Source organism: Mobula birostris, chromosome 2, assembly GCF_030028105.1.
Source record: "Mobula birostris isolate sMobBir1 chromosome 2, sMobBir1.hap1, whole genome shotgun sequence".
NCBI lineage: Eukaryota > Metazoa > Chordata > Chondrichthyes > Myliobatiformes > Myliobatidae > Mobula > Mobula birostris.
Genome location: NC_092371.1, coordinates 212576199 through 212593703, shown reverse-complemented (window position 1 = coordinate 212593703; position 17505 = coordinate 212576199). Strand labels below are relative to the sequence as shown.

At 38.8% G+C, this 17505-nt stretch overlaps 1 protein-coding gene across 3 annotated transcripts in view; it reads right to left on the bottom strand.

The window, feature by feature from the left end:
- Positions 1 to 14841: 14841 nt before the first annotated feature.
- Positions 14842 to 17505, bottom strand: part of mpv17 (mitochondrial inner membrane protein MPV17) — a 48832-nt gene continuing 46168 nt past the window's right edge. For 2 of the 3 annotated variants that reach the window (XM_072278964.1, XM_072278948.1), the window contains exon 8: positions 14843 to 17006. In XM_072278964.1, the coding sequence (XP_072135065.1) occupies positions 16937 to 17006 (70 nt within the window). In that variant the 3' untranslated portion in view covers positions 14843 to 16936. Of the gene's footprint in view, positions 17007 to 17505 lie in introns of all 3 variants that reach the window. The other variant, XM_072278957.1, reaches the window with a different exon arrangement.

Sequence of the window (17505 nt, the reverse complement as noted above, 5' to 3'; positions counted from 1 at the left end):
ATTCGTGTGAGGCGGTGCATGGGGCGGGGCAATTATGTGGGATGGTGAGTGTTAATGGGGATAATGGGTGTGTTGTTTGGAATGGGATGTGAGGCAATGAGCAGGTTGAATGGGATCAAACAAGGTATCTCCTTCAGCACAGACGCACCCCAAGACTGTGTGCTTAGCCCCCTGCTCTACTCGCTTTAGACTTACGACTAGGTGGCTAAGCACAGCTCCAATGCCATTTCTAAGTTTGCTGGCGACACCACTGGCGTTGGCCGAATCAAAGCTGGTGACGAATCGGCATATAGGCGGGAGATTGAAAATCGGGTTGAGCGGTGCCGCCATTACAATCTCTTACTTTAACGGCAGCAAAACCAAGGAACTGACAATTGACTTTTGGAGAAGGAGGAAGTGTTCGTTGGGGGATCAGAGACGGAGAGGGTCAGCACTTTTAGATATCATTGTGTTAACATTTTCAGAGGACCTATCCTGGACCCACCTGGGAAGTGCAATTACGAAGAAAACATGACAGAACCACTATTTCTTTAAAAGTTTGCGAAGATCCGGCATGACATAATAAAACTTTGACAAACTTCTCCACGAGTAGTGGAGAGTATATTGATTTGGCTGCATCACAGCTTGGTAAGGAAACACAAATGCCCTTGAACGGCAAATCCTACAAAGCGTGGATATGGCCCAGTCCGTCACGGGTAAAGCCCTCCACAGCATTTAACATCTACACGAGGCGTTGTTGCAGGGAAGCAACATCCACCATCAGAGACCCTCATGATCTCTTCTCACCGCTGTCATCGGGAAAAATGTCCAGGAGCCTCTGAACTCACACCACCAGGTCCAGGAACAATTATTATCCCTCAATCAGCAGTTCTGAATCAAAAGGGATAAATTCGCTTACTTCACTTATCATTGAAATGTTCCCACAACTTATGGACTCTCTTTCAAGGACCCTTCATCTCATGTTCTCGATATTTATTGTTTGTTTGTTTGTTTATTTTTATATGTGCACAGTTTGTTGACTTTTGAACACTGGTTGAACATCTAAGTTGATGTGTATTTCATTGATTCCAATATGATTATTGTTTTATATGGATTTATTGAGTATGCCCACAAGGAAATGAATCTCAGGGTTGTATATGGTGACATATATATGATAATAAATTTCAATTGAACTTTGAGAGCAGGGTTTAAATGACAGCTATAAAATGTTAGACTAGTGACCGAACACGTCATACATACAAATAAATTTATAAACATATGTAAAGAAGTTACATCTTTGAAAGTATCCAAAAATAACTCTTCAATTGGTAGAGTTGGTCATTGAGTTTGACCCTATTTTTTATCAGTACGGAAGTCTTTGTAAATTGTTTACACTCTTCCTGTATCTGTACCTTGTTATGTGACAAATCACCTAAAATGCTAATAGCTATTTCAACTGGTTTTTCCAGTATTTGAAATATAGCAGAATTAAATAAAATGGTAACAATGCAAATGTTTTAAATAGGTTTAGATAGGGTAGAGTTTGTTAGATGTGTTCAGGAAGGTTTCTTGACATATGTAGATAAGCCTACAAGAGGAGAGGCTGTACTTGATCTAGTACTGGGAAATGAACCTGGTCAGCCGTCAGATCTCTCAGTGGGAGAGAATTTTGGAGATAGTGATCACAATTCGATCTCCTTTACCATAACATTGGAGAGGGATAGGAACAGACAATTTAGGGAAATGTTTAATTGGAGTAAGGGGAATTATGAGGCTCTCAGACAGGAACTTGGAAACATAAATTGGAAACAGATGTTCTCAGGGAAATGTACAGAAGAAATGTGGCAAATGTTCAGGGGATATTTGTGTGGGGTTCTGAGTAGGTACGTTCCAATGAGACATGGAACGAATGGTAGGGTACAAGATCAGTGGTGTACAAAGGCTGTTGTAAATCTAGTCAAGACAAAAAGAAGAGCTTATGAAAGGTTCAAAAAACTAGGTAATGATAGGAATCTAGAAGATTATAAGGCTAGCAGGAAGGAGCTTAAGAATGAAATTAGAAGAGCCAGAAGGGGCCATGAGAAAGCCTTGGTGGACAGGGTTAAGGAAAACCCCAAGGCATTTTACAAGTATGTGAAGAGCAAGAGGATAAGACGTGAGAGAATAGAACCAATCAAGTGTGACTGTGGAAAAGTGTGTATGGAACTGGAGGAAATAGCAGGAGTACTTAATGAATACTTTGCTTCAGTATTCACTACAGAAAAGGATCTTGGCGATTGTAGGGATGACTTGCAGGGGACTGAAATGCTTCAGCATGTAGATATTAAGGAAGAGGATGTGATGGAGCTTTTGGAAAGCTTCAAGTTGGGTAAGTCACTGGGACCAGTCGGGATGTACCCCAGGCTACTGTGGGAAGTGAGGGAGGAGATTGCTGAGCCTCTGGCAGTGATCTTTGTATCACCAATGAGGACAGGAAAGGTTCCAGAGGATTGGAGGGTTGCAGATGTTATTCCCTTATTCAAGAAAGGGAGTAGGGATAGCCCAGGAAATTATAGACCAGTGAGTCTTACTTCAGTGGTTGGTAAGTTGATGGAGAAGATTCTGAGAGGCAGGATTTATGAACATTTGGAGAGGCACAATATGATTAGGAACAATCAGCATGGCTTTGTCAAAGGCAGGTCGTGCCTTACGAGCCTGATTGAATTTTTTGAGGATGTGACTAAACACATTGATGAAGGTAGAGCTGTTGATGTAGTGTATATGGATTTTAGCAAGGCATTTGATAAGGTACCCCATGCAAGGCTTATTGAGAAAGTAAGGAGGCGTGGGATCCAAGGGGACATTGCTTTGTGGATCCAAAACTGGCTTGTCCGCAGAAGGCAAATGTAGATGGGTCATATTCTTCAAGGAGGTCAGTGACCAGTGGTGTGCCTCAGGGATCTGTTCTGGGACTCCTACTCTTTGTGGAGGGATGGGTTAGTAAATTTGCTGATGACACAAAGGTTGGGGGTGTTGTGGATAGTGTGGAGGGCTGTCAGATGTTACAACAGGACATTGATAGGATGCAAAACTGGGCTGAGAAGTGGCAGATGGAGTTTAACCCAGATAAGTGTGAGGTGGTTCAGTTTGGTTGGTCAAATATGATGGCAGAATATAGCATTAATGGAAAAACTCTTGGCAGTGTGGAGAATCAGAGGGATCTTGGGGTCCGAGTCCATAGGACACTCAAAGCTGCTACACAGGTTGACTCTGTGGTTAAGCAGCAATACGGTTCATTGGCGTTCATCAATCATGGGACTGAGTTTAAGAGCCAAGAGGTAATGTTGCAGCTATATAGGACCCTGGCCAGTCCTCACTTGGAGTACTGTGCTCAATTCTGGTCACCTTACTACAGGAAGGACATGGAAATCATAGAAAGGGTGCAAAGGAGATTTACAAGGATGTTGCCTGGATTGGGGAGCATGCCTTATGAGAATAGGTTGAGCGAACTTGCCCTTTTCTCCTTGGAGTGACGGAAGATGAGAGGTGATCTGATAGAGGTGTTCAAGATAATGAGAGGCATTGATCATGTGGATGGTCAGCGGCTTTTCCCCAGGGTTGAAATGGCTAGCACGAGAGGGTGTAGTTTTAAGGTGCTTGGAAGTAGGTACAGAGGAGATGTAAGGAGGTAAGTTTTTTTTAAAACGCAGAGAGTGGTGAGTGCGTGGAATGGGCTGCTGGTGATGGTAGTAGAGGCGGAAATGATAGTGTCTTTTAAGAGACTCCTGTATGGCTACATGGAGCTTAGAAAAATAGAGGGCTATGGATAAAGCCTAGGTAGTTCTAAGTTAGGGACATGTTTGGCACAGCTTTGTGGGCCGAAAGGCCTGTATTGTGCTGTAGGGTTTTTCTTTTCTATGTTTCTAAACTTCAACCATCTTGGCTTTGACTGTATACAGGATCTAAGGGGCCCTCTTCTCTTGTTCCATCTCTTGATAAAACCAATGTTTACCATGTACAGTCACAACGATAATTGGGACATGGTAATTTCCTGATCTTAGATTTTTAAAAAAGTATAGCAGTCTCACTCTGCAATAAATTCAAATAAATTGGAATGTTCTTACGTGTTTTCCAAAGTTGTACAAGTACCCAGAGTTCAGTTATGCATGATCTGGATAAGTGATTCTGTGGTGCTGGAAGTATCAGAAAAGACTACAGTAATCAATAAGTGGAAATAAATTTCATTGAGAACTGTGAATTAAATCCAAAAAGAGAAATGAACCAATAGATTTAAACTGACCTGCTATTAATATGCTTTTTAATATTGTAAGAATCAGGGAATTAAAAATGTAAGACAAATGTCTAAAAGCATGTACTATCAAGATCAAGGACAACTTCTATCCCCACTGCCATCGGTGTCTTGAATGGACGTCCTGTACAATGGGATGGACTCTTGGCCTTACAACCTGCTTTGTTTTGATCTTATACTTTATCTTTTACCTGCACTGCACTTTTTTGTTAGTGTTTACATTTTTGTCATACCTTATTCTACCTCAATACACTTTGTACTAATTTAATCTGTGCAACCAGTATGCAAGACAAGTTTTTCACTGTATCTTGATACAAGTGATAGTTATAAACCAATACCAATATCAAAAATGTTCAAAATACTTAATCCTCTATCAGATCATTATCATTAGAACAATCGAGATGTAAGTGTATGAATAAAATGGATAACTTGCACCTCTTATTTGGTCACTCAAGTTTTATATTTATCAGCTCAACTGGATAAGACTAACTTCAACATAATTGTACTTTTCATGTCTAACTTCTTAATCTTTTAGTTTCGAAACTTCCCAATCCAGCATATAAAAGTAGCCTGATTACTGATTATACTTTCAAAGAACATTGAATAGATTGGCATTGGAAAACCAGTCAGTCCATATTGTTGTGTGAATCATGCATTTTAATTTATTCTAAATGTCCTCTTCCATAATTATCCATATTTGTGTGTGTGTCTGAAAGCTTCTCAAAAATCCACCCAACTGCTAATTCCACTACAAACTCCGGTAACTCATCCAGACACCTACCAGTCTCTGTGCAAAAAAAAAAGCTTGCGTCTCACACCACCTTGAAAATTCCCTCTCTAACTTTAAAAGCATCTCCTCTGGTCTTTGACATTCCTACCCTGGGGAAAAGATTCTGATTGTCTACTTTATCTATGCCTCTCATAATTTTAAAAACCTCGATCAGGTTGGAATTTGAATAAAATTTGCTTTGAATAGAATTTTATATACCATAGCTACAGAATGACTTTCTTACTCTTATATTCTAGACCCCAAGCAATGAAGGCAAGCATGCCATATGCCTTCTTTATCATCTCATCCACTTGCGTGGTCACTTTCAGTGAGAAATGGATTTGGACCCCAAGATCTCTCTGAATTTCAATGGTAGTAAGGGGCCTACCATTGCCTGTATACTTTCTCCTTTCATTTGACCTTCCAAAGTGAGACATCTCATATTTGCCCGGAGTAATCTCCATTTGCTGCTTCTCTGTCAAATCTGTAACTGATCTACACTCAGTGGCCACTTTCATAGAAACATAAAAATCTACAGCACATTACAGGTCCTTCGGCCCACAATGTTGTGCTGACCTTGTAACCTACTCTAGAAACTGCCTAGAATTACCCTGCCGCGTAGCCCTCTATTTTTCTGTTCCATGTACCTATCTAAGAGTCTCTTAAAAGACCCTATTGTATCCACCTCCACCACTGTTGCTAGCAGTGTATTCCACACACCCACCACTCTGTGTAAAAAAACTTACCTCTGACATCCCCCTTGTACTTCCAAGCACCTTATACCTATGCACCCTTGTTTTAGCCATTTCACCCCTTGAAAAATGATAATTTTTCTCTGTCCTAATAAAGTGGCCACTGAGTTCATGTTCATGGGCTTCTGTATTCAGAGATGCTCTTGTGTACACAATTATAATCACTGTCCTCTCTAAGCCATATAGGTGCGTGGCCACACAAGTGTTCCCATGCACATCGCCTTTGTTGCCACACAGCTGGAATTTTCTTTTATATAATGTTAATATAATTTTGAAAGTGTACTGAATTTCAGTATAAATAAGATCAAAATTATCTGATTTTTCAAATTTCAGTCTAAAATTACAAAAAGACATTTAATGTGCTCGCAGTTTTCAGGCTGTGTAAAATGTTCCCATTCAAAGCAATAGTTGGACTGTGCAGTTGTAAAAATTTAGAGAGAACGTTGGTTGTAATTCATGGTTATTTGAGTTACTGTTTCCTTCCTGTCTGCTTGACCATTCTCCTCGGACCTCTCTGATTAACAGGGCATTTCCCCCTCACAGAACTGCAGCTCACTGGATGTTTTTGTTTCCTGCACCATTCAAATGATCAAATGAGGTACTTAAAGAGCAATCAACAGAAACTGTTGTCGGTGAAAATTCCAGGAGATCAGCAGTTTCTGAGATACTCAAATCACCTCATCTGGCACCAACAATCATTTCATGGTCAAAGTCACTTAGTTTTACCTGAACATCAACGGGACCTCTTGACCACATCTGCATGTTTTTATGCATTGAGTTGCTGCCACTGATTGGCTGATGATATATTTGCATCAACGTGCAGGGGTACAGGTGTACCTAATAAAGTGGCCACTGAGAAAATATCCTGCTGTATTCTTTGGATGTCCTTTACACTATCCACAATTTTTCACCAATCTTGGAGTCATCCACAACTTTGCTAATCCATCCATGCACATTTTAATCCAAATCAAAGCTCAAAGTACATTTATTTTTAAAGTATATACACGTCACCATACACAAGCCTAGAATTTGTTTTCTTACGTGGCATACACGGTAAACACAAGAAACACAATAGAATCAATGAAAGGCCGTACCCAATAGGATGGGCAAGCACTGTGCAAATACAAAAGGAAAAAAAAAAGCAATAAATATTGAGAACATGAGATGAGTTATGGGAATAGTTTAGTGATGGGGATGAGTAGATGGAGTGAAGTTATCTCCTCTGGTTCAACAGCCTGATGGTTGAGGGGTTACAGTACAACTTTTCTTGAACTTGGTAGTGTGGGTCCTGAGGCTCTTGATGACAGCAGCGAGAACAGAACATAGTGTAGGCAGTGGGGGTCTTTGATGATGGATGCTACTTTCCTGCAACAGTGCTCCGTGGTTGTGATGTATAGCAATGTATCATCACTATAAATCAAACAACAGCGAGCCCAGTACTAATCCTTGTGGAACACCAATGGTCATGCACCTCCAGCCAGAATCACAGCCCTTTAACACTACTCTCCGCCTTGTCAAAAGGGCAATGTTACAATAGTTATGGCAGATTTCAGTATGCAGGTGGATTGCAAAAATCAGGTAGGTGTTGATTTTGGATCCTAAGAGAGAGAATCTGTAGAATGCTTATGAGATGGCCTCTTAGAGCAGCGTGGTTGAGCCCACTGGAGGATCATCTATTCTGGATTGGATATTGTGTAACAAAACAGATTTAATTAGGAAGCTTAAGGTAAAGGAACCCTTAGGAGGCAGTGATCATAATACGATTGAATTCACCCTGCAGTTTGAGAAGGGAAGCTGAAGTCAGATGTATCAGTATTTCAGTAGAGTACAGAGGTATGAGGGAGAAGCTGGCCATAGCTGATTGTAAAGGGATGCTAGCAGGGATGATGGCAGAGCAGCAATGGCTGGAGTTCTTGAGAGGAATTTGGAAGGCACAGGATAGATCAGAATCAGATTTAATATCACTGGCATATGTCAAGAAATTTGTTAACTTTGCTGCAGCAGTACAATGCAATACATGATAAACATAGAAAAAAATCAATAACAGCAATCATATATGTATATTAAAGTTCAATAAGCAGTGCAAAAATCAGAAATAAATGAAAATAAAGTAGTGAGGTAGTGTTCAGTATCCATTTCGAAAGTGGACAGGAGAGGGGAGAAAGCTGTTCCTGAATCGCTGAATGGTGCCTTCAGGGCTTCTGCACCTCCCAAAGAAGAAGTAGTACTCCAAGGGCAGAATGACACAATCGTGGCTGACAAGGGGAAGTCAAAGCCACCATAAAAGTAAAAGAGAGAGCATATAATAGAGCAAAAATTAGTGGGAAGTTAGAGGATTGGGAAGTTTTTAAAAACTAACAAAAAGCAACTAAAAAGCTTTAAGGAGCAAAAAGATTAAATATGAAGGTAAGCTGTCTAATAATATCCAAGAGGATGCCACAAGTTTTTCAAATATATAAAGAATAAAAGAGAGGTGAAATGAGATATCAGACTGTTGGAAAATTATGAGGGGGAGGTAGTAATAGGGGATAAGGAAATGGTGGACGAATGAATAAGTATTTTGAATCAGCCTTCACTATGGAAGACACTAGCTGTATGTCAGATGGTCAAGAGTGTCGGGGCAGAAGTGAGTGCAGTTGCTATTACTAGGGAGAAAGTGCTTGGGAAGCTGAAAGGTCTGAAGGTAGATAAGTCACCTGCACCAGCTGGACTACACCTGAGGGTTCTAAAAGAGGTAGCTAAAGAAATTGAGGAGGCATTAATAATGATCTTTCAAGAATCAGTAGATTCAGGTATGCTTCTGGAAGACTGGAAAATTGCAAATTCTGCTCCACTCTTCAAAAGGAGAGAGAGGCAGGAGGAGGAAATTATAGGCTAGTTAGCCTGACCTCAGTGGTTGGGAAGATGTTGGAGGTGATTGTTAAGGATGAGGTTTCAGGGTACTTGGAAGCACATGATAAAAGGTAGATCAAAGTCAGCATGGTTTCCTTGAGAGGAAATTTTGCCTGCCAAATCTATCGGAATTCCATGAGTAAGTAACAGGTAGGATAGACAAAGAAGAATCAGCGGATGTTGTGTACTTTGATTTTAAGGCCTTTAACAATGTGCCAAACATGAGGCAGCTTAGCAAGATTAGAACCAATGATATTACAGTAAAGTTACCCGCATGGATAGAGCATTAATTGATTGGCAGGAAGCAAAGAATGGAAATAAAGGGAGCCTTTTCTGATTGGCTGCTGGTACTACTTGTTTTCTGCAGGGGTTGGTGTTGGAACTGCTGCTTTTCACTTTGTATGTCAATGATTTGCATGACAGAATTAATGGCATTATGGCTAAATTTGCAGATGGTACAAAGATTGGTGGAGGGGTAGATAGTGTTGAGGATGCAAGGAGGTTAGAGAAGGACTTAGACAGATTATGAAAATTGTCAAAGATGGAATACAGTGTTGGAAGTGTATGGTCACGCACTTTCATAGAAGGAATAAAAGTGTAGACTATTTTATTAAACAGGGAGAAAACTCAAAAATCTGAGGTGCGAAGGAATTTCAGAGTCCTTGTGCAGGATTCCCTAAAGGTTAATTTGCAGGTTGAGTCGGTGGTGAGGAAGGGAAACACAATTTTAGCATTCATTTCCAGAGGACTAGAATATAAAAACCAGGATGTGATGCGAAGCTTTATGAGGCACTGGTGAGGCCTCACTTGGGAGTATTGTGAGCTGCTTTCAGCCCTTTATCCAAGAAATGATGTGCTGACATTTGAGAGGGTCAAAGGAAGTTTACAAAATTGTTTCTGGCTTATCATATGAAGAGTATTTGATGGCTCTGGGCCTGTACTCACTGACAGTCAGGTGGTCTCATTGAAATCTATTGAATGTTGAAAGGCCTAGATAGAGTGAATGTGGAAAGGATGTTTCCTGTGGTGGGGAGTCTAGAACCAAAGGGCATAACCGCAGAATAAAGGGACATCCATTTAGAACAGAGATGAGATGAGGATAAATTTCTTTAGCCAGAGTGGTGAATCTGTGGAATTCATTGCCACAGGTGGCTGTGGATGTTAGTGTATTTAAAGTGGAGGTAGATAGATTCTTGATAAGTCAGGGCATGTAAGGTTATGGGGAGGTGACAGGAGGATGGGGTTGAAAGGGAATGGATCAGTTGTGGTCAGATGGAAGAGCAGACTTAATGGGCCAAATGGCCTAATTCTGTTTCAATGTCTTTTGGTCTTCTATAGGCGAGCCAGTTCTGAATCCTAACTTGTAATTCACCCTAGATCCCATGCTTCTTCATTGTCCGAATTAACTTTCCATGAGGGACCTTATCAAATACCTTACTACAGTCCATGTAGGTAATGTCCACTACTTTAATTTCATCAAGCTGCTTTGTCAGCTTCTCAAAAAGCTCAAGCAAGTTCGTAAGACATGACCTGCCCCGCACAAAGCCATGCTGACTATCCCTAAGCAGGCCACAGCTTTGCAAATGTGCATAAATCATATCCCTTATTATCCTCTCTCCAATAGTTTCCCTCCCATTGAAGTAAGGTTCACTTGTTTGGATTATCCTTATTTCCCTTCTTGGGCATATTTGCTACTCTCCAGTCCTCTGGGACCTTGTCTGTTGCTAGGGAGACACAAAGTTTTTTGTCAAAGCCCCAGCAACCTCCTTGCTTGCTTCTTTCAATATTCGGGGATATGAGCCATCTGACCCTGCACACTTATCCAGTTAATGCTTTTCAAAAGACCCACCACTACCTTCTCCTTAATCTCAAAATGTCCTAGCACATTAGCATGGCCTGATCTGTTTCCACCAAATTCTTCCCGAAATACTCATTTAGCATTTAATTGGAATCTGAACACAGGTCCTTGAATGGGCCTACCCTCTCCTTAGCCTCTTTTTCTTAATGCAAATACGAAGTGCCTGTTTTGCCACCTCTCAAAGGCTATTGGGGTACCATCAGCATAATTGCATTAATCTTATTTCTGAGCTCCGCCAAATTGCCTCCATGGATGAGTTTGTCCTCTTTGAGTACAGCTCTGTAATAACATTGTTTTATGGAATAACCAACAGATTTCAGTTTTAACTAAGGTTTTAATCTTAACTGTTCGCGTTGTACATTATCAATTCTTATCAACATAATTCCTGACAGACTTATTTCCTGTAAGTTTATTGCTATTTTTATTATCTGAATATCCAAACCTGTAAAATTGGCACTGGATATATAAATCAAAATTATTACTTCATAGTTCAATGACTCTTAATACAAATATCAATGAGTAAGAAACATGAACTTCGCTTTCCAATTGATAAATTGAACAGACCAAAAATTCCTTTGGCTAGACACATACCTTGCACAGACAGAGATGGTCTATCATGTTTAGCTGCTTCTTCAATGACTTTCTTTCCATTAAAAGACCAGCAGAGTGGATGTGCCCTGATGAATGAGCAACGTTCAGTTCTGTTCACAACTCTTCATGCTTGTATGTAGTATAACACTGCAATGCTTAAGGAAGGGTTATCAAATGCGCCCATCATTGAGCACAATTACAAGGAGCACTGCCACAGGGAAGTAGCATTCATCATCAAGGAACCCCATCATCCAGGCCATGCTCTCCTCTCCTACCACCAGGTTCAGTAAGTTATTACTCTACAATCATCAGTATCCTGAACCAGCATGGATAACTTCACTCATTTCAATGCTGAACTGACCCCACAACCATTAAACTCACTTTCAAGGACTCTACTACTCGGTATTATTTATTTACTTTAAAACTTCCACGATTTGTCTTCAATTGGACATTGGTTGTTTGTCAGTCTTTCTTTATGTATAGTTTTTCATAAGTTCTGTCGTATTTACTCTCCTGTAAATGCCTGGAAGAAAATTGATCTCAAGGTAGTATATGTACGTACTTTGATAATAAATTGGCCGGTAACGTCTATGCAACTTTTGTAATGTGGATGGACTGGGGAAACAGGGGTTTTGAGGGGAATTTCATAGACTTAAATTCAACATGGATCTAGGCAGAGTAGGTAGAAACTGTTTCCAGTCGCAAAAGGCTCAAGGACCAGAGATCAAACAATGATGGTGATTAGCAAAAGAACTCATGAGAAAAACTAAACTTGTCCGTTTGAACGTTTGTCCGCTCTTGGACTGTATTCCTTGGAGTTTAGAAGAATGATGGGAGACCTCATAGAAACATTTCGAATGTTAAAAGGCATGGAGAGAGTGGATGTGGCAAAGTTGTTTCCCATGATGGGGGAGTCTAGTACGAGAGGGCATGACTTGAGGATTGAAGGGTGCCCATTCAGAACGGAGATGCGAAGAAATTTTCTTAGCCAGAGTGTGGTGAATCTGTGGAATTTGTTGCCATGGGCAGCAGTGGAGGTCAAGTCATTGGGTGTATTTAAGGCAGAGATTGATAGGTATCTGAGTAGCCAGGGCATCAAAGGTTATGGTGAGAAGGCGGGGCAGTGGGACTAAATAGGAGAAAATGGATCAGCTCATGATAAAATGGCAGAGCAGACTTGATGGGCCGAATGGCCTACTTCTGCTCCTTTGTCTTATGGTCTTATTTTACATAGCAAGTTGTCAGGATCTGGACTGCACTGCAGGTTTATTGTAAAATGAAGTTGCAGCTAGTTCTTAAATATTTTTTTCATTTCTCAATTCTGAGTTTTTCTTTCCACAAATGCTGCCTGACTGACCAGTTGAGTGTCATTTTTATTTCTAGAGCTTCTTGAAGCGGCTTGGGTTCCATGCTGTTAAGAATTATAGAAAGTTCTTCCAAAATATCAAATATTTTACTCTCATTGGGTTATATAATCTACCATTTAACCTCACAAAAAACTAACCCTTGCTTTCCAATGAATACAACTGTACTGCATGAATTAAATCAGCATTTCTATATGGTGCCTAGTTAACTACTAAAATGGGAACAAGACCAACACTGTCGTTGATCTTTATAATGTGAAAATAGCAGTGACTTTCTGAAGTACACATACACATTTAAACATCAAAATCCCAAAAGTTGCTGTCAACCAATTCCAGATCTTTAGTGAGGATCATTGCTCAAAGCAGCGCTAAAAAGCCATCTCAGCAAAGACTATAAAATGACCAGAAGTATTTACATGTTGGTACATAAGGTGTAAATAGACTGTTAATAACATTGAGCAGCTTGGCATTTTCTGGCCCAAGAAATAAATATTATGCACGTGAATTGTGCTTCCCCATATGTCAAATTAATTGTTAAATTAAATAAACCAAAGAGCTGATTATTGACCACAGGAGGAAGAAGCCAGAGGTCCGTGATTCATCCTCATTAGAGGAATAGAGATGGTGAAGTTAGTTGCTTTAAATTTCTTGACATTAACATATTGCATTATCTTTTCTGGAATCAGCACTAGGAAGTCACAACAGTGCTTCTATGTTCTTATAAGTTTGCATACATTCACCAAAAACTTTGACAAACTTCAAAAGATGCACAGTGGAGAGTATTCTAATTGGTGGCATCACAGTATAGTATGGAAATACCAATGCCCAGTAACGGAAAAGACCACAGAAATTGGTGGATACAGCCCAGTGCAATACAGGCAAAGCCCTCCTCACCATTGAGTACATTTACATGGACCACTGGCACAAGAAAGCTGCATCCATCATTAAAGACCCCTACCATCCAGACCAAGCACTCTTCTTGCTACTACCATCAGGTGGCAGGTGCCACACAACCAGATTCAGGAATACTTATTACCCTACTATCAGCCAGTTCCTGAGCCTGCATTGTTAACTTCAATTACCACTAGTCTGAACTGTTTTTACAAACCACAGACTCACTTTCAAGGACATTTTACAACTCATGTTTACAGTATTATTTTTATTTACATATCTTCTTTCCTTTTGCACATTGGCCGGTTGTCGGTCTTTGTTCAGGTGAAGTTTTTTTTAAATAACATTCTGCTTTTCTCCTGTAAATGCTTGTAAGAAAATGAATCTTAATGTATGGTATGATAACATATGTACTTTAATAATAACGCAAACAACAGGAATTCTGCAGATGCTGGAAATTCAAGCAAAACACATCAAAGTTTCTGGTGAACGCAGCAGGCCAGGCAGCAACTTTGATGTGTGTTACTTTAATAATAAATTTACTTAGAACTTTGACTTGACATTTCACCCTAATTGTGTACATGTTCTAATGTAAATTTCACAATCTATTAAATACTTAAAATATTACTTAAATTGTGCTCTTTTGCTTAGTTTGGAAAGGAGGCTCCTTTCTTTGAAGAAGGAGGACATCTCAATTGTTCTGGAATGAAAAGACTTACCCTAAGAGACGTGGCAAAGAATTGAGAACAGGGAATGGCATTTTTACAAATAATAGGGTGGGAAGAGGTATAGTCAAGATAGCTATGAGCCAGTGGCATCTGTAGATAGACTATCTCCAGAGAAGGAGGCAGAGAGATCAGGAAAGGGGAGGGAGGTGTCAGAAATGAATCAACTGAATTTGAGGGCAGGGTGGAATTTGGAGGCAAAGTTGATGAAATTGACAAGCTCAGCATGGGTGCAGGAAGTAGCGTCAATGCCAAATATATATTAAAGTAAATCCAAATATCAGTAACATTCTGTACTTAAAGCAGGACACGTTTACTTTCAAGTACAAATATTGTCATCTGGTTCAAAGGAACGATTTCACTGTAAAAGTTCATTTACAGTTTACAATGACATCTTAAATTGTAACTATATTGCCCTGAAAGTATTTTCTGCTCATCACAATTCCAAACTGGAATGACAATTTTCAGAATAAAACAAATTTCAATTTTGCTTCCCAAACCGTAATCATTAAAACTAATAATGATTTGTAATAAATTGTCCCAATTTCAGTCTGATTTCTAAAGAGTTGAATATCAAACTAACAATACAGAAGGTACAATAGGTATCAGAGGCAGTATAAGGAAATGTGAAACAGGACAGTGAATGCTTCTGAGCAGTATATATACACAGCTTATTATACTAAACAACAATAAAAATAATTATCTATAAATTAACTACTCATTCCTCTATCTTTAAAGTAGCTTTTTAAAATAAACAGAATATCCTTTTAATTTTTTTTTGCATTTTCCACTTCCAGTCATTGGTAATTTACTGAAACTTACTGGGATTCCACAAACATTGGGGGGGGGGCGGGTGGGCTTCTTCACACAGAGAGTGGTGGGAGTGTGGAATGAGCTGCCAGATGAAGTGGTAAATTCGGGCTCACTTTTAACATTTAAGAAAAACTTGGACAGGTACATGGATGAGAGGGGTATGGAGGGATATGGTCCAGGTGCAGGTCAGTGGGACTAGGCAGAAGAATGGTTCGGCACAGCCAAGAAGGGCCAAAAGGCCTGTTTCTGTGCTGTAATGTTCTATGGTTCTATGATCAATCTTCTAATATGCCCAGCCCGAGACTCATATGGAAAGAATGATAAAGAATAAATGAAAGGCTCAGAACAAACAGGTGGTGTTTATTTCTGTGATGCACAAACTTGCATACAGTGGTGATTTAGCACTGTGCTGGCCTTTTGACCTAGTGTAGATAAAGCAGGTACCTTTAAATCTTGATGAATTACAATCCACAAGTTAACATTTTTTCATGCTCAGATTTTCTTATTTATCTTCGCAGTAAGTTAATTTATACAGTTGTACTAATACTTAAGAATAAAAACTAAATTTAAATAGACTAGCAACATAAATTAGTTTTACAATATTTGGGAAATGTTTGATTCTAATTTAAAAGAAAAAAATCTATTAGAACACCACCACATTAAAATTCTAAACAAATACATTCAGAAATAAAGGTAAAAAATTAGTAAAATTCTAACTTTAGGAATAATCAAAATTTAGCTGTAATATTTGCCTTACACTTCAATAAAATGAGATCCACCAGATTTTGACCAGTTAAAAATAGCCTTTGTGGCATAATTTTAGGTCAGTAAGGAGGAATGATAATGGTGTGGCTGAATGACCAAATACATCAAAGATGATTGTGTAATGGTAGCATAGAGTTCAGCATATATTAAGGCTTCATTTTAAAAAGAGGAAACATTTTATAAACACCAGTGTTCTGTTTTATCCTATTTTTCCAACATTATCCATTGTGTATTTCTATTATAGTCTTCATGTAGTCAGGCTACAATGTTATCAGTGTGCCTAGTAAACCTCTATAACCTAATTGTTTTTTTTTGCTCAGTTTTGCTACTTGGGCCTCAAAAGGCAAACATGTAGCTCACCTTCTCCAAGAATGGCATTTTCAATATAAGAGTTTGTTTCTGATGTTACAATGAGTTATTAATTGGGCATAAACAGTACAGAAAGAACACTCAGATTACAAAAACGTATAAGGACATTTTTACAACTTCTAACAACTGTTGAGCACAAATGACTAACATGCATTTTTCTTAAAATGCAAATATTTTATTCACACTTTCACTTTATCAGAAGTTAAAATTTATTTTAATTAATATTATGCAATTTTCTTTATTCTCCAGTTTGTTCAGTTGCTATTCTCATTGACACAGGGTAATTTCATCTATGTGCGTTACTGTACTTTAGTTTTACAACCCCCCCCCATAGTGAATTTGTTACAATGCACAAATTCTCAGTGCAACAATTATCAGAATTTGATGATCAGTTAAATTTAATCCAATGCTATCTACTTCTCACGAATAGGAGTTAATGGAGAGTACTACACAAGATAATGTAGTGTTCCAAAAGACACCTAGACATGTGAAACATATAATTTATCCTAAAAATGAACTGAAATCTAGTATTACAAAATAACTTTATACATGTTTAGTACAATAAACAGTTGCTCAAGTTTTTTCAGGAAGTTCAGTAACAGTACTGCTGGTCACCTTTTCCTCTTCCAACTTCATTTACTTTAGGAACTAATGTCCTCATAACTGAGATGGAAAGAGGACATGCTGTTTCAACCTGGGACAAAGGAGATCTAACACAAACAAATACAGTGAAATATTTACCTCCCAACACATGTTCAACAAATATAACAGTTTAACTCTACAACGTTAACTTATGGTAAAAGATCATGTCAAATGGTTAAGAAAATTCAGTGTTTTGCTACAGGACTGAGAGAATTTATAGATAACTCAAATATATCATTCACGTTTTGTTTGCCATCCAGGAGAGGTAAGTATTCCACATCAGGGCGACAAGCTGGACAACTGCCAACCTGTGGTAAAGAAATAGCAGCTGAGATTAAAAGTTTTATTTTTTGATTTTTCAACTTAAAACAAAAACTCTGTTTAGAAAAGATTAAAAAAATGGCTTGGGAAATTGACTTGTTACTTAATAAAAATCTGGAGCATAATAGTTGCTTGATTTCCATGCGGATATTGAGTTGAAAGCAAGGGACATATCTGGTGAAGATAAACTTGCTGAGAAGTATTTTTTTTCAATTCGAGAGGCGTGGCCTGTGGAAAGTTACTGTCTGTTTTCAAAACTAAGCTGAGTATAATTTGGTGTACTAAGGGAACCAGTGAAAATGGAGTTAAGGGTACGAATGTGCTCATGTAGATAATATTCAGTCAAATTGAATGGCAGAGCAGGGTCAATGGACCAAATTTTCTTTTTTATATCAAAGTAAATAATATGCACAATTTCCTGTGCTTCTTCCTCATAATGCATCTCCATCTAAAATAAATTTCATTTACTAATGGATAAAGTATCAG